The 27,057-nt window shown below is 46.2% G+C and overlaps 1 protein-coding gene across 1 annotated transcript in view; it reads left to right on the plus strand.

Annotated features, from left to right (window-relative positions):
- LOC119392050 (zinc finger MYND domain-containing protein 19) overlaps positions 1-22,142 on the plus strand; it is a 34,594-nt gene extending 12,452 nt beyond the window's left edge. Inside the window, exons 4-6 of the mRNA XM_037659667.2 lie at positions 2,514-2,763; positions 6,465-6,525; positions 15,130-22,142. Of these exons, the coding sequence (XP_037515595.1) occupies positions 2,514-2,763; positions 6,465-6,525; positions 15,130-15,329 (511 nt within the window). The 3' untranslated portion in view covers positions 15,330-22,142. The remainder of the gene's footprint in view (positions 1-2,513; positions 2,764-6,464; positions 6,526-15,129) is intronic.
- Positions 22,143-27,057: the final 4,915 nt, after the last annotated feature.

A 27,057-nucleotide genomic window follows, 5' to 3' on the forward strand; every position in this document is an offset into this window, starting at 1 on the left:
GGCACCCATCATTAATTTTGCCTGCTGGCTACACATGTTTTGTGTGATATCACTTTTGTCCAAGTTTTTGTTGTGGAGGCCATAGTTTCTTAAAAGCCTAGATGGAATTGCTGCTATTGTGGCCATAGCCAGCCATTTCCATCACAACACTGAGAGCTGTAAGTCATTAACTGATGGCAGTTGTTCTAGTGGCAACAAATGTAAGAAATGGTGAATTGGTTGCATGCTCATTTGCAAGATATTCCACCCCTACAGTGATCATGGCTTTGGGGCGGTGAACGCTTGTGCCGTATTTACTTGCGGGATGATCGTACCTTTATTTCTAAAGAAATCGAATCAGACTTGGGGTGCAATCATTACATGGGGTAAGATTTACATGAGAAGAATTTAGGAGTGCCAAGAATTGAAACACATGGAAAGTTGGAATTTTTACAATAGCTGCTGTGACTACATTAGAAAAAGAATCAAGTTGAAGAAGGCAATAAATCCACTCGCTCACTGCGCTTTGAAGAAATTGCTCCATAGAAAGCCTGGTGCGATTGCGAGGGACTGCAGAATTTACTAAAGCTTAAAAAATGGAAATGGTATGTTTTTGCATCTCCAGTGCCTAATCTACATTTTACCAAAACAGTTTAGCTGTAAAGCCATTTAGTCAGCACGGACAGCAAGAAAGGAGATCGAAATTGTGCAAAGAACACCAAAGTTCACAGTGGTGTGTCTCGTTTTTCCTGTTGCCAAGTGCTGCCATCTTGGAATCGTGTAAGGGGGGCAAGGTGCTGCCTTTGATCAGATCACCGTATCCCATCATATGGTGATGGAGGGTAGATGCTTTTCACAAGTTGTCAAACGTGCAGTGTAATCTTTTACTGTATCGTCAATTTAGCAAAGCAAAGACATGTGCCATTGCCACTCATAGTACACGACTTGCCACATTGCAAAATGGCTAATATGTTGCTACTGTCACTGCTGTGGCAGCAATGGTAAGTTTGGGGTGTGATCATTGTGGGGTAAAAGAAAACATTTCTGGGACAAAATTTACAAGTGCAATCATGATGTGAGTGCGACCATTATGTGAATAAATATGGTACATGAAAAGGCACAGCCTCTCATAGCAGTGCTTGTGTGAAGCTGTACAGCCTTGACGTCTTCTCTTGATATTAACTGATGGCATTTGCGGAAAACTGCGGAATTTATTGAGCCCAAGATGGCACTCTGGTGCTTCTGTGAAGAAGTACCCTCAAGGTATAAGATATGCAAGGCACAAAAAAGAGAAGCGATTTTGCTTCTTTTCTTTTATGCCAATACATAGGGTGATATGAAGCTGCTTGCAATATGTAGTGTGTGTGTGTGTGTGTGTGTTTGTGTGTGTGTGTGTGTGTGTGTGTGTGTGTGTGTGTGCACGCGTGCGTGCGAGCATACTTAGCTTCCTTTGTTGTGCTGCAGTCTGTGTTGTCTTGACTTTTCAGGCCCATTAAATTATCATTAGGCACCACCACGCAAAGGCCACAGATTATGAAGCCAAGGAAACTATAGGGGGCGTTACTTGTAGTTTTTACGTGAAGGTTGTGTGTTTGATACCCACTGCATACCTGCCAAGTCTCCCGGATTACCCAGGAGACTCCCGGATTTTGAACGTTTCTCCCGGTTGTACGGATCATAGGAAAATCTCCCGGAAATCCAGTTTTGCCCCGTACGTGCAGTGCATTGCGCGCCCCGTGCGTCACGGTGACGCGAGGTGGGACGTTTCGCGTACAGATGCGCTACACGCAATTTAAAAATTGATCCTAAATGTGCTATAGGCTATATCAGCCGTTAATATTTCGTAGATGATGCGTTTGTGTACACACAAATCTATCCCACAAGTTATCTCGCCTTCAAAAATTTGTGTCACTACCGCTTTAAGTGGAGAGCCCAGCTCTTAAAAGGGTAGCCGTTACCGATGTCTGTCGAGATAGCGTGTTCACCAGCGCTTGCGACCGTCCCTGTCTCAACGGCGCCCCTTATGGTTCTTTGCCCGGCGAAATAACTGGTAAGCAAGCGACCACAGGCCTCATACGCGGAGCGATGTTATCGCATGTGCCCTTCGCGCCACGGTGACGGCTGGGTCGTTTCATCTCTGCTTCAACCGCGTTCGTCCCTATCGCTAGCGCGCATTTACTCGTACGTGAAACAGACGATGCGCAAGCGATGTTATCGGTTTGGACTCTGTACAGATCAGCGGCGACCGCAACATTCCGCTGACAGTGTCCATATAATTGCTATCGCAGTACTCCCCCCCTCCCTCCCCGTTGAGTACATCTCCCGGATTCCGTTTCTCCAAACTTGGCAGGTATGCCACTGACGGAAAGTTGTTTTTGTGTTCGCTTTCATTTCCCTTTATCTCAAAATTACTACACTTCAGTTGAAAACTTATGAATAACACTCGCTATGCTTTCCTTCTCTGCACAAGTGCAGAATTGTCACTGGCGTCATTCAACGAGGCAGGGGAGATAGATAATTTGTGGTGTGTGCAGGGAGCGACACTTTGGTGGAGTTGCTCCTGGGTTCCGGGTGGTGCATCTGAATGGGGTCACTATGGACAACCGGCTGGAAAACCTGGCTCTGGAGCGCATATGCCTGCTCTCGGCACCTCACCTGGCTGACGTGCACATGCCGGCTGCCCCCTCAACGCCTGTGGCAGAGTCTCAGCCAAACAAGCAGCGCGAGCAGTCCCTCTACTGGGCTGCCATCCAGCAACTACCACCAGAGCACCTTGTGGAAGAGGTGTGTCTCCTCGCTTTGGCTTGCATTGCTCCAGGGGCAGATCCAGGCACCTACTTTTGGGGGGGAGGGGGGCTCGCAGTTCTTGAAGATAAGGGTACGAGCAAGTCTTTCTGGAACGAAGCATTGGAATACTCCTCCCATTGATATGCTTTTTAACGCAATAGCGTTAGAGAGCTCGTGTCGCAGAAATTCCGCCGTCGGCGTCGGCACCGTTGGTTGTGAGCAAAAAAGCGTCCGTGACTGAAAAATCGAGAAAGAAGCAAATAAAATGAAGAATAAAATCTTCGGTCCCATTGGAGATCGAACCCGGTCCGTTCGCGTGGCAAGCAGGTGTCCTACCACAAAGCCACGATGCTACTTGCAGCTGCTTCGGAAAAAAACGCTACATAAATGCCATGTAGTGGAAGGAGTCTCCTAACGCATTTTGTTCGGCAGGTGTCACGACGTAAACGAGCCCATTTGGCGATTTGTAAGCGCATTTGGGAGGCCATAAAACTACGTCGAAAAAGGCCGGGATAGTGCAGCCATCGCCGCTAAAAACACACACGAACTTTCAAACAAAAACGGGACAACTATGTCCCTCTAGCGGTAAACATATCAAGCCAACGCCGGCTTGCGGAAGCGTTGATCAAGCAAACAGCAAACTCTAGATAATGTGCTGCCATCTATGAGGCATTCATGGCCTCCGAGATGGCGAGCGCGCGGTGTATATCTTGGAGGCCATGCGACTCTTGCTTTAGATCAAAAACCTGTACCATTCGAGCGCGCGCGCGTGTGTCTGTTTGCGTGTGTGTGTAACAATACACATTAATAAGTATGCACTTAGTGGTTGAAGTGCGCACTAGGGTCCGGATTTCGCTATCGCGTTCAACTCTTAAGGGCGAAGCTTAAGGCTCCCCCAATTTTCTTTTATGAATGTTTCTCCTCTTTGGGTCTCAGACCTCCCCCCCCCCCCTTTTACCGTAGAATCTCCCTGATACGAACTCAAGGGGGAGCAAAAATCGTATCGCCAAAGCAAAATCCGTTTTCAAACCACAATATATGTGGAAAAAATTTCCGTGGAAAGAACTTGCGTGCGTCTTTCTGGGACACACTTGAACGGACCAATAAGGGACGCTGCAGTTGGCTGCCGTGAACGCCCGCATCAAAGCTTTGCTTGAGGTCAACTGAAAACCAAGTGCTGAAGTCCGCTCCACCATAGTAAATGACAGGAACACCGAAACTCTTCATGCCTTTTTATGACTTTATTGCCTTTAATCTACCGCTGCGTTAGTCGCGTACCTTCACAGCTGCATAATTGCTATCAATGATGGTGTTGATAGCGACCACAGTTTCGTGTGCAGTGGTTGCTGCAAACAGTAGTTCAATTTTAATCCATGTGCGCTGGCCACGTACGTGCCTGCAGAACTACGTCGTTGCTGTCTATGATCACGTACACGTCTGCAGCAGTTGCGGCAAGCAGCATCACTTTGACTAGGTGAGCATTGGGTGTACTTTAGGAGTTTCATCGTCGCTATACATGATTGTGTTGGCAGCGACCATGGTTTCGTGTGCAGCGGTTGCGGTAAACAGTAGTTTCGTTTTCAATCTGTGAGTGCTGGCCGCGCACCGCTGTCGGCCCTTGCTCAACAGTTTTGGTACCCAATTTCGTATCACCCATCGCAACGCGCAAAAGTGTTTGTAGCATCCAAATTTTGGCCCATTGGACAGACTGGAATTCGACCGGGGAATTTCACGGGAATTCATATCAGACTGAAATTCATATCAGCCAGGTTCATGTCAATGAGATTCTACTGTACTCTTGGGCATGAGAACGGTCAGTTTAGGCTTTTGGCTTCAAGCTCACTTTGGGTGTGGTGCTAAGGTTCAAATGTACTGCCATCTAGCATTGGTTTGTGAAAATTTACCACCATGCAAGTGTGGCCTCAGAGATCCAACGACATGCCACTGTGATTTCGGTCGCCATAGTATGCATGGATTACAGTCTAACCCACTTATAACAATACTCAAGTGCCATAAAAATTTCATTGCTATAACCGATAATTGCTATAAAAGGGTTGCATAAAAAAAAATGCAAGGTAGGGGGATGGCAGGCTTATGTGAGGAAACTATAATGTCTGATGGGATATGTCTATAGACATCAATCACAAGGATGACAATGCTGCCAATTTTTCGGACATGCTTGAAAATTCGGATGCTTTCACAGCTCCTCCAAAAGCCCCAGAGTCAATTTATGAGAACCTTTGAAGTTTTGGACGCTGAAACTCTTCAGTCTCAACTTTTTACTCAAATTACATGTCCGAAAGTGCAATAAAGGCCAACTCCGGCGATTTTTCGAGGTCAGTGTATCTCAATGAAATTCGCTGGGTATGTTCCTTTGCACGTTTCCGTAATTTATGCCAAATTACAGGCTTGAGACAAATGCAGATTGTTTGCAAATGAATTTTAAAGATTGTCTGCAAACGCCCTCCCGGCTTCCCACAATTATTGGCAACATTGTGTCTGTGACGTCAATATTGTTAAGGCGACGGAAGTGACGCAGCCGAGGGCACCGCTAACTTCGGCCGCTACAGCGTCTGCTGTGCTGGCCACAAGGTGACAGGGTGTTTGGCCGGCGCTATAGTGAACTAATATAGCCGGCGCTTTGCTGGTTTGGCGCGCGATTTTCTGTTCCCTGTGGATGGCTGGTAGTTGGTGTTGCATTGTGGGTTGCACAAACCACTCAGGCAAGACGCAGACAGTTTGCTATCACCTCTTTCCAAGTGACTGTCCGACAGCTCCGAGACACTGTCAGTATCAGATGCGGCACTGTCAGTCGCAGATATTACAGCTGATGCACGGCGTGCTCACCTCTCCACTGTGCGCCTGCTCGTTCCGGCTGTCACAGGTTTCATACTCCGTGCCGGTGTGACCGGCATGCCTTGCACGACTTCCGGTTCGTAACAACTACTACGTCATACGTAGACAGTACACTCGGTTGGGTTTCGGCTTCAGTATTGCGCCTTTTTGCTTATTAAAAATTATTTTCGAATTTGCTGAGCCTTTCTGCTATCGGGCGCGTGACAAGATTGTCTCGGGAACATAAAAGCACCGTTACCCTGACATGGTAAGAAAATCGCCGGAGTTGGCCTTTAACAGAAGCCATCGCCGTTCCCTCGCCATAGCGGATGTCAATAGTCAGCTTTTCCGCAATGCCATAACGCTATGTGGTGAAGCATACCGTGACTTCGAAGGGGCGTGCATGCCTGACAATAGCGAGAAGGCTACAAAACAGGTTGTATTCTATGAGCGCATGGTAGACGTTGGGGTTTTAGGCAGGGGTTCAGCTTCTTGAATATTTCGTTTTTAAATGTGAAGCATTTCTTAGCGAACCTTTGGCACTTTGAGCGTTTCTATCTATCTATCTATCTATCTATCTATCTATCTATCTATCTATCTATCTATCTATCTATCTATCTATCTATCTATCTATCTATCTATCTATCTATCTATCTAATCTATCTAATCTATCTATCTATCTATCTAATCATGTTCAAGCCACTACCTTCTGACAAATTTTTACTTGGGCATCTTTAGCAGTGATAAAAGTACTTGATAGCTTTATAGACAAGGGCATGGAGCGCCATATGCTGCTGTTTAAGCTGCACTTCTGTCTGTTGTACAGATGTATTATAGCAATGTTTCGCAATTTTTTTCTTCAGCTTGCAGATGCTGCTGTCACCAAGTATTACAATGCCAACGGTGAAGTGATTGAGGAAGATGGTAAGTAATGTCATAACCTATGTTACTATCATTGATTGGGAAACTGAACATCTATTCAGCCAAACCCACTTGTAAAGTAAAACCTTTTTAATGCATACGTGCCGGGAACGCAGCATAACTATGCACTCAACATAGTACGCAGCAACCGTCAAGTACAAATTTATCGTCAGAACCTCATGCATTTGCAACTAACTTCCTTTTTGCTCACCCCCCTCTCCCTTCATAAGCTAAATATTTGTGCACGCACAATAAAAGCTTTGTTGGCAGTCAGCACCCGTCCTCTTATGTTGTTCCTTCGTCCGTGTGTAAAGTAGCGCTCTTTTTTTTGATGGATTCTTACCAACGAGCTCGCTTCCAAGCACTTTTAAGCGTGCTCAAGGTCATGACACGCGCTGATGTAACTTCTTTCCTCCACGCCATCCCTCCCTGCTTAGCTTCCAGCACACTCGTTGGGACGAGAGAAGAGAGAAAGCGCTTAAACTGCCGACAAACCCTTGCAACTCCACTCGTTCTTGATGAACTCGTCAAATTTTTGCGGCAATTGATTTGCGTGGCAATCAGCTGCGATGCTGAGGTCATTGGTTGATTACTTGGAAAAGTGGTTCATGAACCCTTGAAGTTCTGTATGAAAGATTAAATGTTGCCCCCATTTTCTTTGTCTAACGTTTGGGTTAACTGGAGATCAGAAGTCAAGGCTGTCTGTGTCCCGAGGCCATCCAGCAGTGTGTGGTTGAACTATGTGCCCCCACGTGCCACAAAAATCGTGGCTGCTCCCATTTTCTTCTCCTGTAAGCCTATAATCTGCAAACACTAAAAAGTTTGCAGGTAACCTAAAGCTCTCTGACTGTGATCACCTGTGTAAGTACCAGGAATCATGGTGATGGTCTGCCAGCATGAAATGACAGCCGCAAGTGTGTGGATCCTGGTGTTGATTGCATATTGCGAGAGCCTGATGCTCAGTGTATTGATGTACTGCAAGCAGCCACTCCACTTGCTGGTTGCCTTGCAACACTGATCAGATCAACATTCATCACGATGCTCATGTCATTGTGAAGCACACTGTAACATGCCTGTGGATGGCGCTCACTGTCAATCTGAAGTTTCCAAGTCTAGTAGTACATTGTTATATTGCATTTATTTCTGTTACTGTTCTTTTTTTAAATGCCGTATAAACGCGTGTAAGGGCCGCACTTTTTTTTCAAGAAATGAGGGCCAATTTTCAGGGTGCGGCCCATACACGCGACATTTTTTTTTTCAAGTAAAAACGCACCAGTTAGCGAACGAAGAGCGTTTATTGCAGTATACGACATTTCTTGCGACATACGTGCTCAATCGTCGTCACTCGGCGAGTCCTCAGACTCAGAGTCCGAGATGAGAAGGTGTGCTGAGAAGCGCCGTCACCCCACAAGCAGTCATCTTCCGTGCCATCCAAGCTGTTAGATATCCCGCCGACTTTAAAACTTCGGGACACAATGTCTGTCGACACCGAGCTCCACGCAGATAGGATCCACCCAAGTACAGTCGCCAAGGCTAGTCCCTTCACACGCAGCATGTCCGTTGTGAGTGCAAGACCATCATTCCGCACTTCAGTCACATAGCGGAGCAAGTCTTCTTCCAAATCGGGAAACTTGCACTGCTCTCCTCGGAAAGCGCGCTTAGTGCTATTGGTGTTTCGCAAGGCTTCTTTTTGAGCACACCAACGTCGAACACACTTCTCGTCAACGTCGAATTTTCTGCCGGCGGCACGTTTCCCATGCTCGAGAGCATACTCGATCACCTTCAACTTATAGCCAGCAGTGTAGCTATTCAGGTACTTGCCCATCTTGCCAAAACGTGAACGCCGTGTAGAAAACAAGCTAGCACGAAGGTCATCGAACAGTGCAGAAAACTACAGCAAATGGCTGGCTGAACTGCACAAACCGAACAACGCGAACGCCATGCCAAAGTTGGTGATGCTAATGCCGATATGGATAGCGCCGATCGCACGTTTGTATAGAGATGTGAGAAGCTAAAGATAAAATCCTGCTTTAACCTTTAGTTGGCGGGTCTATGAATACTAATAAAAAAGTTAAAATTTCTGGCCCACTTCACGAACATCTTAACACAAATAAAATCCAAAAATATATATATATACTCTGGTGACGATGATGATGGTTGCGTTTCCTTGCGCCATCTATCGACTACGCCTTGAAGCTTACGCGCACGCATTTTGAATACGTATTGGTTGAGGAAAGTGTGGGTGCGGCTCTTACGCGGATTTTTTTTTTTTTTTAGAATATGCACTTCAAAAAGACGGGGTGCGGCCCTTGCACGGGTGCGGCCCTTACACGCGTTTATACGGTACATATAACGTACTGTAATGTGTTCCAACTATTGCAAACAACAATTGTTCAAAATTGGAAATTTAGTTACAATGTCATTGGGGCAGCCAATCAGATTGGTCGCCTGTGTGATGTTGCTCACCCTGCCCCATGCAATGTGCAGTGATGCTACCGCTGCGCCAATTGCGCCAAACTCCACCCAAGTGCCACGGCTGCTACATCCTGCTACGTTTCCTCAAAATTTGGCGAGTCTGCACCCAAGGATGTGCTCCGACTTTCAGAAACGAAACTAACTACTTGAGGTTACCCCATTGAAAGCGACATCGCAGTGCACCTGCGTACGACGCAATCCAAGCCAAGCCAGACTGGGCCTAACATTACAGTGTACTAATTTAAAGCTGCACGACAAACTTGGCATCCAAGCAATCAAAAGTTGAGCGCTATACAAACGCACACAAAATCGTGATGGTTGTTTGCTGAAAACTTCGAGCAGTCAGGACTGCTGCAACGAATGTGCGTTTTACTGGTAACATGATTACATAGCCCGCGCAGTCCCATCGACACGCACGTAGCACTCGCACAAACAGCATCGCTCTTGACGACCTGCTCGTTCCCGCAAAAGTGGTCGATCAACCACTGTCCTTTGGGGAGATTGACACCATGAAAGTGTTTTATCCATCTCTGATTCTTTTTAAACCTTCAGGTAACTAGGTAGCTCGATCAGTGCGCTCAGACTAGAAAGAGTGCAGCATAAAAGTGCGAAGTGCAGCATCTGCTTATACCATACTTTGCACTCAATTTTCGAGAGTTATAAACAATGCATCTGCGCGTAATGTTACAAGATCTTTTAAAACTATGAAAGACCCCTATGTTGATGATCAGAAGACAAAAAAAAAAGGCATGCACAAGGCACCCTCACTGAAAGTTGATCAGAAGACAAAAAAAAAAGAAAGGCAAGCACAATGCACCCTCACTGAAAGTCAAATTTATTCTGCTGGCAGCACCTTTCCTGCAGTGATCCGGTTTTGTCACTTCTGGATACACCTCAATCACGAGCCGAATCAAGGACCGTTACCTTGACAAGCTCGGTCTACACTGTGCTGCTTGAGAACGCTTGCAAGCGTGTCATTGAAGTCCGGATATTCTTCCATTTTCCACCCGTAGAAACTTTTCTTGGTAGATGTGCAGCTGAAGATCACCTTCCTTTGTTAAAACTTCTCACCAAAAGTCTTAAGTTCTAAAAAAGCTTCCAATGCTTAATGATGGGCTTCCAAAGTTCACATTGCTTCTTTTTTTTTTTTAACTACAGTAAAAGCTCGTTAATTCGGATTTCTAGGGACCGGAAAAAATGTCCGAATTAACCGAATGTCCGAATTATCGAATGGTCGAAATAAACACAATAAATGCACGAGTTTTTTCAACATACCTTTACTTAACAAAGTAATCGCGGATGCTTGTGTTTTCGAGCAGAAATTCGCGCGGACACAATTTTTCTGAGCCCTTCAAGGTGCTCAGCAGCTCGCATGATGTCTGCAGTACCGCAAAAGTTTCACCCGTCATCCACGCTTTTCGGTTGGCACGGTAATCCACGGCAAGAACCTTTCCGATAACGACAAGCGGCAAGCGCTCTGTTCCCGTCACGTTGGGGGATAAAAGTACGGTTACTCGTTCCTTGCTTCTTGCCACCGATTCAAGGATCCCCTTTCATCACTCTTCATCACTTCTTGTCGGGAGAGCCCGTTATTCAGAGCACGCAAAATTTCTACTTTGGTGGTGAAGTCCTTGGCCTCGTACTTGGGCCGCTTCGCCGGCGATGACATCGGCGGAGAGTGCGGTCGCACGAGAAGTCGGCACAAAAGCACCAGCAACGATCAAGCTAAAGGAGCCGTACTGAAACTTTCCTCGATAAATCGGCGATCTATGATGCAGCACACCAACGGGAACAAATCAACAAAACCCACACGCGAAAAAAAGGCGTTCAACCAGTCTCAATCCAAGCCAAGTCGATAATTGATGTCCATGGCGATGCTGCGTTTGAGCTTCACTTTTGTTCCGAATTTTTCTTTTTTCGTTTTCGAGCCTCGCCAGCGGCCCGAAGGTCGCCGAATTATCCGATTTGCGGTCAAATCTGTCCGAAATAACGAGCGCCCAGTCTCATAGAGTGATGCGTATATTTACAGGGACCAGATGACGTGTCCGAATTAACCGATTTTCCGAATTAACGAGAGTCGAATTAACGAGCTTTTACTGTAATACATTGACTGTACATTCAGCACATTGGCATGAGTGCTGTCTGTAGCCAGTTAAATTCAAAGATGAAAAACTGGAGAAGATTGACTCTCCTCAGTGTTCAAGGATGAAATTGTCAACATGAGGAAGAAGCAAAAAGAATGTGAAGCTGTCATTGCCATTTTGACTGCCTCTGCAGATCACTACTTGGAGAATGTCTTATGAAATCACCTTCATAGTGAAGGTGAACTGTTTGCTGGCGACTACAAGTAAAATGGGAGAAATGAAGGCATTACATAGCTAAATCAAGAGAAGTCCCTGCAGCTGCATTATATTGTTGCGAACTTTTGTGCATGATAGGAACGTAGTGATAAAGACCGGACATTTCTGATGACCTTTGCATTTCTATTGAAATATAAAACTATACATAGTATTTTCGGTATGTTGTTATAGTAAAAGTTATCTACTTGGGATGCTGCTCAGTGTCCTTGAAAAAAACCTTTGGTGGGTGTTTGAAAGTATTTGAAAACCTTGAATTTTTTTTTGCCTCTGAAACCTTTTTGAACTCTGCAGTTCCTCCTGCAATGAAGGCCATCCACTTGGGGACGAACAGCGTTTTGTTCCCAGTGCTGATTGCGTTGCTACTTCGTTGACTTTATCAGTGTGTGTACCAACCAGGAAAACGGAATTCTCGGCGATTGGGGATAGTCTGGAAATACTCAGGGAAAACTGAGGGAATTTCTGCTTCCATCAGGGAAAATCTGCGGTAACTTTATTGAAAGGGGACGAAAGTTTCGGTAACGCTGGCTTGAGGTTTTGTGAACTCATTTTTCAAATCACGCAGCCGCTGTGGCTGCAGGGAAAGGGCACACTTTGATGCTCTCCTCGCCTTCGGAGTGGCGGAGTAGGAGAGCATCCGGCTGGTGCGTGGCATGCAGGAACCGTGGCGCATCGTATCACATACTGTTTTTAGGTGTTCTGTGACTATGCAGTGTAGTTTCGATTCCGCGTCGCGTGTGCCGTGCGTTAGCACCTGATACAGTGTTTTTGTTGTCGCTGCATGTCAAGTAACAAGCATGAGTAGTCGTAGAGGCGGTAGTAGTAGAGCACTCAGTTATCTTGCAAGCAACCGCAATCATTCAGAATGCAAGGTGCCGTCGGCGAGGCTGGAATCTTGTCTTGCAAGCCATCCTGATCGGTGAGAAAAAAAAAGACTCCACCACTTGTTGGTGGACATTGGAGAGATCGCTCTCAGTGATCCCGAGCTCCAAAGATGCTACTTTGGACTTTGTGAAGAATAGAATTTCCTGGTGAGAGTAATTGTAACAGGTGAAGTTAATGCAAGTGATCGTTTTTCCGGCGAGGGCACTGTGCAACAAGTTTCAAGTGGTCGACCAACATTATTTGAAGCTTCTGACAGCTAACAGTCGCACTTCTGCCAGCTTATTATGGGGCTGTTTTGCGACAAAGCCAAGTTACAAGACTTCTGTCGAACCAATGCATCGCAGTGACCGAAATTTGCAATGCTGGCGTGGGTAGCACTTGCTTGATTCGGCACATGATGTCGCAAAACGGAATGACCACCATAAATGGATCTGTCATAATTTGGGTTGTCGACGTGCTTTCATGCTATTAAGACGGCAGCTGTTTTGCTTTTTTTTATCGAGATAGCAATTATATGGACATTCCAGGTGAATTTTTGCCGTCGCCGTCTTCTTCCACATAAAGTCCCAATCGATGACATTGCCCCGCGCGTCGTATGTGCTATGTGTGAGTGAAAGTGCGCGAGCACTGCCAGCCATCTACTTCAGGCGAAAGGATCAGGGGAGGGGGAGGGTTGCGGCTGCGTGAGTTTGGGCAGGAAATGCATACTTTCTATCACCGGGAGTGGTCGCGTGCACCGCCTTATCTATAGAGGAGATAAGCAGACGGCTGGTACCTTTAACAGTGAAGCTGTTTTTAGTCTACCCTTTGCCAGTGCCGGCAGTGTAACTGTGATCACGTGGCCTTATGGTGTGGCGAAAGTGAGGCTCGGTAGGAAGGGAGGAGGGCTGCGCCGTGCCGAGAAAGGCCCGACGGAAAGGGGCCTTTCAGAGAGGGGCAAGAGTGAAGCTCGGTGGCAAGGGGGAACCAATGGGAGGAGCGCAAAGAGGGGCAAGGCTGAGGCTCGGCGGAAACCGCATAAGAACCCAGCCATTTGCGGGAAGTAGGTCAGTGAGGGGCTCAGTGGAGTATAAAGGAGAGTGTCTGTTTTTTGAGAGTTTGCTCTTCGAGAGTGGCCAAGACTGTTCTTTATCCAGCCGCCTGATGTAGGCAATAGAAAGGCAATAGCCGGACGAAGGGGGCATCAGCTTCACTGTTTTGACGGCTTTCACGTAGTGGAGCTGGCTGAATTTTGTTCTCGTGTTGTTCTCTGGTTGCAGAGTTTCCGTTGAAGCCATAGACAGGTCACTTCGTTTCTGCAGCTGCCACATTTCCTAAAGGAGTGAGCTGCTAGCCTTTATTCATATAACATTCTAATTTGTTGCCATTGCATTCATTACTTCGTCTTCGCGGTGAAACTGTCTTCTTTTTTTTCTAGTGTTCCGATGGTTTTCGTTGTGCGCTTGTCGGACTGAGTGGAGAGCAAATGGTTTGGCTGGCTAACATGATAGCATCGGCGTCGCACTACTCTGGGAAACACCCGGGGCTTTGATAAGCCGTGGCAGCAGAATAGGTGCAATTGTACAGTGCGTTAAACCTGCAATTCTTTCGTCTTTACACGTGCCGCATTGGTGCTGGGAGAAGAGGGGTAATTCGCAGGTGCGGCATCATATCATGGTCGCCAGATCTCAGGTTTAACAAAAAAAAAATTTTTTTTTTTTACGGGAAGATCAGTTTTTTTCGGACTGCCGTATTAGTCTAGCATTCCTGCACAATTTTCAGTGCGAGAATGAATCCTTCAGCAATTACACCTTGCATAAAAGGTTGAATATCAGTTGAATGGAGTTTCAGTATAACGAAGTAAATTGCCAATTCTACTGACTTCGTTATATTGAGATTTAACTGTGGTCTTTACTATTCGAATGGGAATAAGTCATTTGTATTTTTTAACATGTATACTAGAGATTGACATCATCGGGTGACATGGTGTCAGCCAGTCTTGGCAAAAAACACAGTTCTGTTTCACTCGGGTAATTTAGCAAAAGCACTCGGGGAAAACCTGGACAACTCGGGGAAGTTACAAATGTCAGCTTGGCAGACACCCTGCTTTATTTTGTTGTCATCCTCTCACCTAGTGACACTGTATTGTTTTTGTACCTTGTTTGGTATATTAACAGCTCATGTTCACAGGTTTAGTTATACCACTCAGAGCCACCACGGTGGTTTGGTGGCTGTGGTGCTTGGCTGCTGACCCGGCAGACACAGGTTCGACCCCTAGCTGTGGTGGTCTTATTTCGATGGAGGCAAAATGCTAGAGGCCCGTGTACTGTGCGATGTCAGTGCACAGAACCTCAGATGGTCGAAAATACCCGGAGCCCTCCACAATGGCGTCTCTGATAGCCAGAGTTGCTTTGGGATGCTAAACCCTGTAAACCAACCAACCTTATACCACTCTGCTCTTAATTTGCTTTATGTTTGCTCTCACTGCCCCTAACCATGTGTGCATTTGTAGTTTACCTTTCCACACATTTTTCGGTCTGCCGTACCATCATATTTACACGGGGCTTCATGAACATAAGCTTTGGCACAGGTCATCCTCCTTCAGACTACAAAGCGGAGTGCCTGTTCAAAGCATGTCTACAAAACAAAATGTGCAACTGTCAGCATCTTAAGTAACAAAATATTTAGCTTTTAGTGCAAAGTTCTAGTATTTTATGTCTTAAGGCTGTACTGTTCTTAGAAATATTAAAACTGGCAGGTATACCCCACTGTATATGTGGGCTGTGTAGTGGAAATGGCAAAAACAGTGATTTACAGACTTCAAATGACTCTAGAGCTCAGTGCCTTGATAAAAGAGGTGTTTGGGACCCCTGCGCTGCAATATACTCTTTCATTTGATCTATTGTTTCAGAGGAGGGTGGCTGCTACTACGAGTGCCACTATCCGCCCTGTAGCAGCCTGGAGCGGGAGCCCCGCGAATTCAGCATCTGTGGCCGCTGCCAAGCAGCCCGCTATTGTGGCCTCTTCTGCCAGCAGCGTGACTGGCCCTTACATAAGCGCCACTGCCGTCCCCGGCTCCGAGCGCATCGTGAGAAACCCCCCGAGCGATGACTTGTCATTTCCACGTTCATCTGAGGCAGCCTGTCATCTGAGCTCTGCACATTGGGGACATTCTTTCACTGCCAGCCTGTCAATAGTACCTGCTGGCTGTGGTTAGAAGCACCGCTGGGACCTGCACTTCTCAAGGTGGTGACAGCCATATTGGCTCAGTCCCTGGGAGTCCTGTCGACTGCCAAGCTTCATGAGAGTGTGTGCTTCCCTTGGGAGAACTTGTGAGCTGTGGTGGCAGCGCTACCAGAGGCCTTGTCATGCTAATTGAGCATTCATTGCTCTTGCTTCACTGCCAGAACATCGGTGCACAAACCGTGGGGTGTTGCACTTGGCAGAACCGGCACAACCTGATCACCTCTCTGCATATGGCAGTGCCTCCAATTGAACACTTAAGTGTGTTTTTGTACTCTGTGTCTATTAAAGCAGTGCATGCATGCGTGTTATCCCTCCTTCTTGCTTTCTCACAATCATGTCAATGCATCCATCAGGCTTTTATTATTTTCTTTTAACTGGTGCTGTTGCCTTCCTGTGTCCCTCTAGTTTTGCCGTGATGTGTTTTCTCGTCAAAAGTGTTCTTTGTTGTTGGCAGCATGCAGTTTTAATGTTTGGGTTGTCGTTACCATTCTCACTTGAGGTTGTGCGAGAGAGTGGTGGTGTTGAGGAGTTCCAACGTCATTGACATTCCTTTGAGGCTTCCCTCTGCCCAGCTTTGTTGCTTGCAGTTGTCCAGTAGGCTAATATAAATTGTTGCATCCATTCTTGTGAGCATGCATCCTGAACTTGTTCTGATGTTTGGTTTCAAGCTGGAGAATTTGAGCCTCGAGTTTCAATTTTTATGTCGGCAGCAGTCTTTTTTTTCCAATTTTAGCCAAAGCAGCACCTGGGGTCAGTTTCACTGCTAATGGAAAGGAAAAGAGCTTTGTGAACTTCCTGGCAAATGCTCTATATTAACGAGGCCTGATGAGAGTGCACAAGTCCCAATTTAAGCTGCTAGAAAGCTTGCTAGTGAGCTGTGCATTGAATGCCTTCCCTTCCCCCCATCTCTTACTTGCCCTTTCTGAACTCTTGCTGAGGGTCCAAAACAAAGGTGTCTTGTAGAAAACAGAGATATCAAGCCTATTTCGGTGAAGCAGTAAATGATGAGTAATAACTCCCCAGCAGTTCTAACCACTATGAAAATAATTCCGCTGCTGGTAAACTGCCTCTGGTGTAGCTGTTGGATATACTGCCACTTGTATCTGGAGCCAGTCAACTGTGCTTTGTCGGAACAGTGTTTTGTACAGAGCGCTCCAGTGTGTCTGCAATTACTGCACCCTTTGATGTTGGATGGTAGTGCCAGTTTTGAGATCCAATTTCCTGCCCACAATTGCCCCCTGTAAACACTCCTACCTGTAGGCTAGCTGGTAATCAATCTATGGGCAGTGTCACCAGTATGTTCCGAGTGACCACCCTTTTAAGTGTGCTTGGTAACGTGCACCCACAACAATGTTGCTTGGTGTAAGAGCTTACACAAACTGTCACTGGTGTCCTTGAAAAGTGTCGTTTGTGTTGCTGTTACTGATCATGGTCACTAGAATTGTGCTAGTGCCATCTGCTCATTTCCACTGAGGAGCTTTACGCGCAAGTGTTGGAAGAACTTTGAAGGGTCCTCCAGGTTTTCCCCACTGCAGTTCTGCTGTTTCACCTCCATGCCGTCCGTGCCCTCTCTGCCAAATTCTGTCGGCACTGCCCATGCACTTTGTCTGTGAAGCCCACTTTCTCAAGGAAAATCGCCACAGAGACTTCTACCTCCCTCATATGACTTGTACAGGTCTGTTGTTCTTGTGGGTAGTGTAAGCTACATTTCTTACCAAGGCCCTTGTGTCAAGTGTTGTCCACTTGCAACACAGAGGTGGAATAGCGTGCCACTTTTCGGTTGTGACACACAGGCCTGAGTTGTTGGCTGTCTGAAACTTCTGTCCACAGTACGGGTGTTGAGAATGCAGTTTCAGTGGTGTTGTAGCTTTTGTGTGCTCTGCATTTAGGGAGAGCATGTTGCCAGTGATAGAGCAGCACACATTCAAGAATGCTATAGGTGCTGTGTGGAATGAACCACCTTGTGATCTGTCGTTGAGCTGTTTGCACATGGTTGCATAGTGACGGTACCTGTACACTGCCAGTTGTACTCGTAGTTGGAGTTTCGGTTTGATAATGTGAGACGTGTGAAGCCTTTTGAAATGAGCCAAATCCTGCCACACTTCAGCAGTGCCGATTTTGTTCTTCTTGCAATTGGAAGCATTCATGTATAACAGATTTGTGCTGTCCGATTGCCAACTGCAAGCACAACATAGCAGCCGCAGCAAACGAGAATAGGTGACATTGGCTAAAAATAGTTACAGGAGTTGCGCATTTTTGCACTCATTACAGTTTACACCACCTGGTATTTGCTGAGGCACCGAAAACGTGGTCTGGGTTTTGGAAGTGCACCTGCAATTGGCTAGTTCATACATTTTCAGCTTAGCTGGATTGTGGACTCATTTTTGAAACGTGTGGCTGAGACATGAGGCTGTGGCATGACTGTTCTAGATCCAAACATACTCTTGAGGTCTACTGCAAGAAGTTTGCTGAGTATCTCTTCTGTCTGGGGAAGGTAGCAGCATCGTTATTGCCAGGAGTTATATCCCGAATGCTCAAAGAAATGAATACAGGGTTCCGTATGCTCTTGGTGCCCCCATTGTGTTGCAGTGCAGAGATCTCTTTGGCCTGAACAGCATTGATACTCCTGCAGCTGTCAACGAAATGACGGCTTTCTGGCAGCTACTTCGTTTTTGTGGTGCAAACTGCAATTGGTGTGGAGTAGTTAAATAGTGAGCTGTTGCATCAGGACAGCTGAGTAACATGCAGGTCTGTTAACATTTTTGAAGACTGGTGTAAAACATTGTCATTTGCATGTTTTTCAATGTATTTTATCCTTTTTGACCACTCAAATGTTTTACTTGTCTTTGTGACTGCTTTTACCTTGTCTAATGTACATTGCTGCAACTTTTTTTAACTTGGGAGTTCTGAAATTTTGTCATTATATTTAGCCTCACTGCTCATGTCTGCATCTCTATTATCAGAAATCTGTGTTGCGAGGATTGTGTTAAAAATATCGACACCAGTTTACGTGTAGTTGCGACTGGTAAAATGGAAAATCCCATAAAAATGAGCGATAGGTGCTGAATTATTATGCCTAGTTTGTCTTCTACCTTGTTTTCAATTTCTGAAGCTGGTCATTTTGGCAAATTGTTGCGATTGCTACTCACACACAACACCCTTTGTCAAAGAAGTTTCAGGACTGATTATTACAAGCTTATATTTGAATAAGCAAGTTTGAATTGCAGAATGCCTCACATATGTCTGGGGGGTAGTGAAAATGTTTCATATGTGACCTACTGAGACGTTTATTGCACTGTTGTGTTCAGTTTGAGCAGCAGAAGCAATGCTTGTAAATATGGAGCAGTGCATCAGTATAAAGGTTCGTCAAGTTAGGGAAATTAATTGCAGCAAGCATGGAACTTGCTGCATTAAATGTATTGTGACCAAGTACTTTTCTGAAGCCACCTGTTATGGTACAAGAATTTTTGGGAGGGTAGGATTTCAATGGGAGACCTGCACATATTCACAATTCGGCTGGCTCATGTAGTGAGAAGCATTGCCAAAGAAGCCTTCACACTTGCTTGCTTCGAAAGCTGCTTCGAAACATCCTCTAAGCTGTGTAGGTAGCACGGCAAAATACCTTGGCAAGACAAATAGCTATTTGATCAGTTTTGCAATTGCAAAACAAGGGGAAGATTTTGGGGCGTACTTGAAGGCAACAGTTACATAGCCTAGCAGCTACTGAGAAGAAACTGCCCTAATTGTATTGGCTCACAAGCTACAGCATGTTTGTTTGTATGGCTGTAAACTCCCATGGTGCCATTTGCCAAATTTGGCTGTTCTTGGTACTGCCTGCCTTTGTGGGCACTGTTCTCTTTAGTAGCTGACACTTTTGTGAAAGATGTTGAAACCTTGTTGAGTTGTGATAATCTTCAAGAGCCTAAGAGCTTGCACATTCACACAATGAGATGGGCTCTCATTCATTGCACTGGCAAGTGCGTCTGCTGTAACCCAAATATGTGCGCTTTTTTGTTGACTTTCTTGTGCCATTACCAAAAAGCGTTCCAGAGCGATCGAGATTTGTCATTAGCTGCAAAGTTCATTGCAAGTAGCTTTGCAGAGGTCGTCCTTCTAGGAAAGGCCAGGAACAGGCAGTTTGCATATAACCTCTGTTGCTCACGCTAAGACCCCCTAACAAGCTTTATGCACTGGCCTGTTTCATAATATGCCAAAGGGGACGGCCCAGGTCTCTTGATTGTTTTTTATACCCAATATTTTCGGTCATCAAGTGCATCTGCTGTTTTGCTGTGTAAAACATCACACAGAAGCAATGGCATATTGTAGATTGTAGTTTATTTTGAGTGTTGTACCATGGTCTCTGTGTTCCGTATTCTGCATTCTAGTCTGGCTGAGTGAACACAATGAGCGCATGATCTCAACAAGCCAACCAGAGTGCAGAATGAGTGACGTTCATCACATGTGGCTCTGTTTACCTTTTGTTTAGCAACTCATTTGCACATTAAGGATAGTAGCTTCATTGTGCCGTGTGGTCAGTTGCAAAATGCATGAGAACTGCAGCAGTAGAGCTAGCATTGTGCAACCTTGTTCATGTCTTAAGGGTGACAGGTAGGTCGCGCTGATGCACAGAACTGTGGCCATTTTTCATGTAGCTTTTGACTGCTTAAAATTTGTAATAAGCTGCCTGTTGAATTTGCTAATTTGCTACCGAAGTAGAAATGGGCAGAGATTCCTCGTATGAATGGCCATCCAACTGTACTGCGCAGACCGATCCACCTTTCGGTGATGCTGCCCTATATTACAATGCAACTGGTTCCAACTTGTCTGTGCCTTTGCATGGCTGCCTACAGTCAGCAGCTGCGCTGGTGCGAGCCCACCCACCTAGGCTTGAGCAATAAGCTCCCTGCCCATATCATGACTATAACAACTCTTTTTGCATTTTGTCATTGTTCAAAACTGCTCCACATACAAGATCAGTCAGTCATGGGCAGTGAATGATAAAAGGGAAACAGCACTCTGCCACACTTTTGTCTTCAAAGTGCTGCAACCGTTTTGTGTGAAGTTTTGTTAGAAAGTTTCTTGTGCACCCCCCTCGCTTCCTCCCCCCCCTCTTTTTTTTTAAGGGCACTTGCTTGGCGCTTCAGTTATTGCATCAACAGGGTTCCGCTGGCATGTGTCTGCTGTGCGAAGGTGCAGGGTGTTTGGGTGCGATCTAATTGTTTTTGTTGTGGTGGAATAATCTAGTCCCTTGCTACGCACTGGCCTGTTTATTTTCTTTGATTTTTCTTTTATTGCTGCACTGTTTGCAAGTTTAAGCAAGTCTGAGTATTTACAGGGTTTTGCACAAAGGTACATGAATTCTTGGCTCTCTGATCGTCCCAGTGAATTGGTGAGCTATGAAAGGGTGTGCAGCTGGGAAATTTGTTTATATTATTAGGAAGTGGGGAGACAAAGCTTGAATTAAAAAAACTGAACCGATCATGTTTTCATCTCTCTAATTGTTCTATAAACCATTTCCCCATTCCTTAAGAATGGTAGGATGGGGTTGTGAAAGCTCCTGTGGAGTGGCTGTATTCTATGGGGCAGCTTTCACAGAATGTTTTAATGTACAATGGATTGCAACAGACTTTAACGTACAGAAATTTCTTGAGAGCATCAGTAGATAACCCTGCCCATAGGTAATAAAGTGACCGCTGGTAACTATCTGAAATGACAGACTAGTAGTAGTAAGCTCCCACTGGGTCGAGCACTTCTGACCGGCACTTACTGTTTAGCTCCTCTGGTATACATCTGCCATCTGCACTCAAATTGCATACCAGCTCAGAAATGTAGGCTGCATTTTCAAGCAAAATTTTGTCCATCATGAAGACCATGTTTCCTGGAACCGGTGCTTTGCTGCTGATGCTTGACTACACAGTTACTGACCCTCAAGAGCCTTGGATTGCCCTGTGCAACCCTAGTGTGTCCCCTTTTCCCTCAATTGTTTACATGACCTGCATCTTAAGTTCCTCCACTGTATTACTCTTCTCATACCTTTCTTGTCTAATTTGCTAAACAAATTATTTATTACCATGAAAGTATCCAGTATGCATGAGTGGTCATAATGTTGCCTATACAGTCCTTTCTTGCATTCTGAGAGTTTTGCATCAGTTGTACAATATTTGTCATACGAGAGCAAGAATGTTTGCCGTCACCCCTTAGGTTGTGAATATGTGTTGCTGGATTGTTAATTGCCGTGTTCAGTTTTTGTCCGAGCTTTTGTACCTTGTAATATTGCCCTGCACCTGGCCTGAATGAGCTTTTATATAAGCAAAATTTAATTTTTACTGATCGTGCTTAAATTTACGTGGACCACAAAAATAAACCTTGTCGCCACAGGTCCAATGTTGCCACTTTTTTTTCTTTCTACTTCCCTTTAATTGCACAGCCACCACACTGGCCCAGTGGCCCCGCCACGGTGGTCTAGTGGTTATGGCACTCGACTGCTGACCCGAAGGTCGCGGGATCGAATCCCGGCCGCGGCGGCTGCATTTTCGGTGGAGGCGAAAATGTTTGAGGCCCGTGTACTTAGATTTAGGTGCACGTTAAAGAACCCCTGGTGGTCGAAATTTCCGGAGCCCTCCACTACGGCGTCTCTCATAATCATATGGTGGTTTTGGGACGTTAAACCCCAGATATTATTATTATAACACTGGCCCAGTGTTTACAATGCTCGGCTGCCGACCTGAAAAGACACGGTTTCAATCCTGGCATTTCGATGTTGGTGAAATGCTAGGGGCCCGTGTACTGCGCAATTTCACTGCATGTTAAAGAACCCAGGTGGTCGAAATTATCTGGAGCCCTCCACTCAAGGCCGCAGCCAGGATTTTTTGGGGGGGGTGGTGGGGCTAATAATAAAAATACCTATTTTTATTATTTATAGCACCCCTTCAATCAAAATTTCGGGCCCCCCCCCACCCCTGGTTACGGGCCTGCCTCCACTACTGAGTATGGCATAGCTTGTCTCTTTGGGACACTAAGCCCTATAAACCAACCAAGCAACACTTAGTCACAGATCTCGGTATGCTAGTGAAAACAGTGTGTACAGTCTCGATATCCACCAGTCGAACCTCATTATGACATACACATCAGACATATAAGTGCCTTGGTTACACGCATTATTCATTGTGACCATAAACGGGGATAATTCCAGAAAAGCGACAGATTTCCCTACACACCCCATTAGGGGGAGGATGACCGCCCTCTCGTTTTTCTGAAGGCACCCCCTGAATTCGCAACGACGTATCTTTCTTTTACTTTTTACGCGCGACGGAAAATTGTGTGTAATAGCGCCGGAAGAAGGACCTATGTATGCGAAAAGGCGCATTAACCGCGGAAGTGAGCTCAGCTTTTTTCTGGAGAGCTGCATCGTCTCAGTGGTGAAGAGTTCGACCGTTGGAGTAATCAAATATTCCGGTGCCTTGTTCATTATTGCCTTTACTTCTATATTTATTTATCGATTTACACGAGTAAAAATGAAAGGAATAAAGTGTACAAACGCATCGATATATTAACGCGATGTCGTCAGAGAGCTCGTTTCGCAGAAATTCCGGTGTCTGCGTCGTAGGTTAGGAGCGAAAAATTCGAAAGAGTTGCGAATACCGGTGTCACGGTAACTTGCCCATCCCGATCGGGCGCGATCCGGATAGAATTTCTTGGTCGTGATTGGCTCCTTCACGCAAGCTGCAGAAAGGAGCCATCATCATCATCATCATCAGCCTGTCTACGCCCACTGCAGGGCAAAGGCCTCTCCCATGTTCCGCCAATCAACCCGGTCCTGTGCTTTCTGTTGCCACGTTATACCTACAAACTTCTTAATCTCATCTACCCACCTAATTTTCTGTCTTCCCCTCACGCGTTTGCCCTCTCTTGGAATCCAGTCAGTTACCCTTAATGACCACCGGTTATCCTGCCGACGTGCTACGTGGCCGGCCCACATCCATTTCTTCTTCTTAATTTCAACTATGATATCCTTAACCCCCGTTTGTTCCCTGACCCACTCTGCTCTCTTCCTGTCTCTTAAGGTTACACCTATCATTTTCCTTTCCATCGCTCGCTGCGTCGTCCTCAATTTAAGTTGAACCCTCTTTGTAAGTCTCCAGGTTTCTGCTCCGTAGGTAAGTACCGGTAAGATGCAGCTGTTATATACCTTCCTCTTGAGAGATAGTGGTAGACTACCATTCATGATTTGATAATGCTTGCCGAATGAGCCCCATCCCATCCTTATTCTTCTAGTTATTTCACTCTCATGGTTCGGCTCCGCGGTTACTACCTGTCCTAAGTAGACGTACTCCTTTACAACTTCCAGCGTCTCGCCACCTATCGCGAAGCGCTGTTCTTTGCCAAGATTGTTCCACATTACTTTAGTTTTATGCATATTAATTTTCAGACCTACTCTTCTACTCTCCGTATCCAGTTCAGTAATCATGAGCTGTAATTGTAGACTATGCCGGTCTGTCCGATGTCTGTCCGATGTATGACTGCCGGTCTGTCCGATGTAAGTCATACATCGGACAGACGGGCAGATGCATAAATGATAGATTGCGCGAACATAATAGCAAAGTAAGTAGCGTTGCTCCTGACGGTTTTCTTTCCCTGCATTGTCACACATGTAAGTGCAGACCTAAGTTTCATGAAACGGCCATCATGAGTAGGAGTAGGTGCGAGATAATGGAGGCCAGCAGGATTTCAGCGTTTGGTGACGCTTGTGTGAGCAGTCCGTCAGTGGTGTTATCAAATAAGGAACTGGATTACATGTATTCGCGATAAACTGCTTTGTGGATAAGCATTATAAGAAAAATGCGTTTGATACAGTGTGGTCATGTATGTGATGTACACGTGTAGGTTACAATTTTATGGGTGTCAGAGATATGCACACGTGACGTATGACCGTGAGAGAGTACATATACTAGCGGGATCAGCTGGTAATAAAATAGTTGTTGAAAGGTAGCGCTGTGGTGTCTCATGTGCCTTCATTTGTCCGCGTCTTTGGCCTGCGCTACCATCAATTATCATGCATTGGATGAGCCTGTTACCGAGGGCTCAGAGCCCCATTTCTCACTTAGCACCGTCGTTTTAACCCCTCAGGCTGGCTCCTCCTTCTTGATGACCACCAATCACACACACGACCCCACCCACCATGGCACAGTCCATTTCACTGTCGCTGCGGGGTCGTTGCACTCTCGAAACAGCAAGGGTCAGGTGGTCGACGGCATGCTTGTGGGGGAAGCAAGGCGACAGGTTCCTCGGGCTCGTTCCTCGTACTCTTCTTTTCCCCGAAGAGCAGAAGAGGGTTTGCGGCGACTCCTGTCTAAATATACAGGTCAGGTCGTCTTCGCAGCACACCAATACAAGCCCAGGTGGCCCATTGTGAAAACGTCTCCAACTTGGCCGTCCCTCTATTAGTTCGAGATTCTGCCCATTGTCGGTCGCTTGCCGTCCCTGGAATTCCGTTTCAGGAGGGATGCAGGTGTCCTAGCAGTGTGAGAACGCCTCGCCCGCCGATTCTCATGGTCAGCGCGTCGCCACCGACTGCCAGTCATAACAGTATATAGTGTGTGTAGCACTCGACCGCTGGCAGTTTCTGTGGCAATATGTAACGAATGTTACATTGCTACAACTGCGGATAGTCAAAACTTCAAACACAGCTGGCGTTGCCCGAACACGAGGCTGCGCTCAGCGAATTGGGCAGTATCGTAATCGCCGGTGAATTTTTTAATTTGTCATAGCCTAAGTCGTCGCTTCAGTTTTTCATCAGCACAACATATTCTGCACGTAAAAATCCGTTTGAGGGACACTTTTCCATTGAATGTTTGACTTGTCACTGGCCCATGTGCCGAACTTTAAATGGCTGAAATGAAAAAGACATCGCCCAAGTCCTGGAACCAATATTTGTACGATTTGGTGTTCCGACGACAATACGCACAGACAATGGCCCGCAGTTCACTTCTGCGGAATTCAAGGAACTGGTGCAGCGCTGGGGAGCCACACACACGACCTCAAGCCCTTACTATGCGCAGAGCAACGGTATGGCTGAGAGAGCCGTGCAGACAGCAAAGCAGCTTCTGAGGAAGACCTCGAACATAAACGAAGCCCTGCTTGCCTACAGAGCCTCACCTGGCGTGGAAGGGTTTTCACCGGGAGAACTACTAATGGGCCGTCGCCTAAACACCACAATACCAACCACTCCGAGAATGCTAGCCCCAAAGTGGGATGACAGCGAGTTCAGAAAAATCACAGCATATCCACGGAGTGAATGATGATGAGTGGGCGAAGCTGCGGAGGTTCATCGGTAAACCGTGAATCTTCCGTGAATTCTGCCCAGTACATCATCACCGACGTGAGATCGGGCGCGTTTATACTAAAGGTTCGATGAGTTATGACGACTTGCAGCTCACTTTAATTTTACATGTACGCTGTGAATTTTCATTGTTTAGAAAACCATTGCTTTAGAAAAATCTGGCGTCTTTCGTTAAGCAGCTGGCGTGTTTTCGTTTTGCTTTAGAAACATCTGGCGTTCTTTCGTTCTGCTTTTACAAAACATCTGGCGTCTTTCGTTGGTTTATTTCATCAATCAACGGCGTTTTGAACAAAATTTTTATTGTTTAATCACGCACAGGAGAAATCTCACCAGGCACTACCTTGGAGGTAAACAATGGCTGCTAATGGGAATGAGAGACAGAAGAAGTCGGCTTTTAGCTAACACTTACACTTCTACTTCTACTAACGTTTCCTACTGGAACATGCCAAGCCTGCTAATGGGGAATGAGAGACAGAAGAATTCGGCTTTTAGTTAACGCGCACGCTGCGAATTTTTTATTGTTCAACAACGCAGAGGAAAAATCTCCCACCGGCACCACCTTGGAGGTCAAAGCGTAAGACTGGTTACGGACTACTACGACTACGACGATTACGAGGGACGAACGGGTGCCGCCTTAAGGAGCTTCGCCCCTAAAAGAAGCGGGCATAAACAGCCTCCTGTGAAATAGCTGCCAGACAGGACGACCCCGGGACCTAAGCCAAGCTCTTAAAAAATACCCTGGGTCGGCGCCAGGGGGGGGGGGGGGCTCTGCCCCCCCATGAGGCAGTCCGGGGGGAGCCCAAGCCCCCCAGCCCCCCCGTACTCTCCGCCTATGCACCAGGACTCATGTAGTACGTCCCGCAGAAGCAGGCCCGTTGCCGCCCCCCCCCTCCCCGAAATTTTGGTGAAGTACGTGTTTTTACCAAAAATAAATAATAAAAAAATTCACAGCATATCCACGGGGTGAATGATGATGAGTGGGGCGAAGCTCCGGAGGGAATCATCGGTAAACCGTGAAACTCTTCCGTGAAATTCGCCCAGTACATCATATAAAGAGTGTGAAACACCGTGTATATATTAAACATCAAACTTTTATTGTACTGTTGGTTTACGTGGTCCCTTCATTATCACCGCTTTGTGATCGGTGAAATGCAAGGAAAGTGTTCGCTCCCGAGCGAAAGAGAAAGCGCGCTAAGAGCGACCGCGTTCCCCACTCGCCTTGTGAGAATTAACGGCAAGGCTAGAGGGAAGACA

The sequence above is a fragment of the Rhipicephalus sanguineus genome, chromosome 1 (genome assembly GCF_013339695.2).
Source record: "Rhipicephalus sanguineus isolate Rsan-2018 chromosome 1, BIME_Rsan_1.4, whole genome shotgun sequence".
Lineage (NCBI taxonomy): Eukaryota > Metazoa > Arthropoda > Arachnida > Ixodida > Ixodidae > Rhipicephalus > Rhipicephalus sanguineus.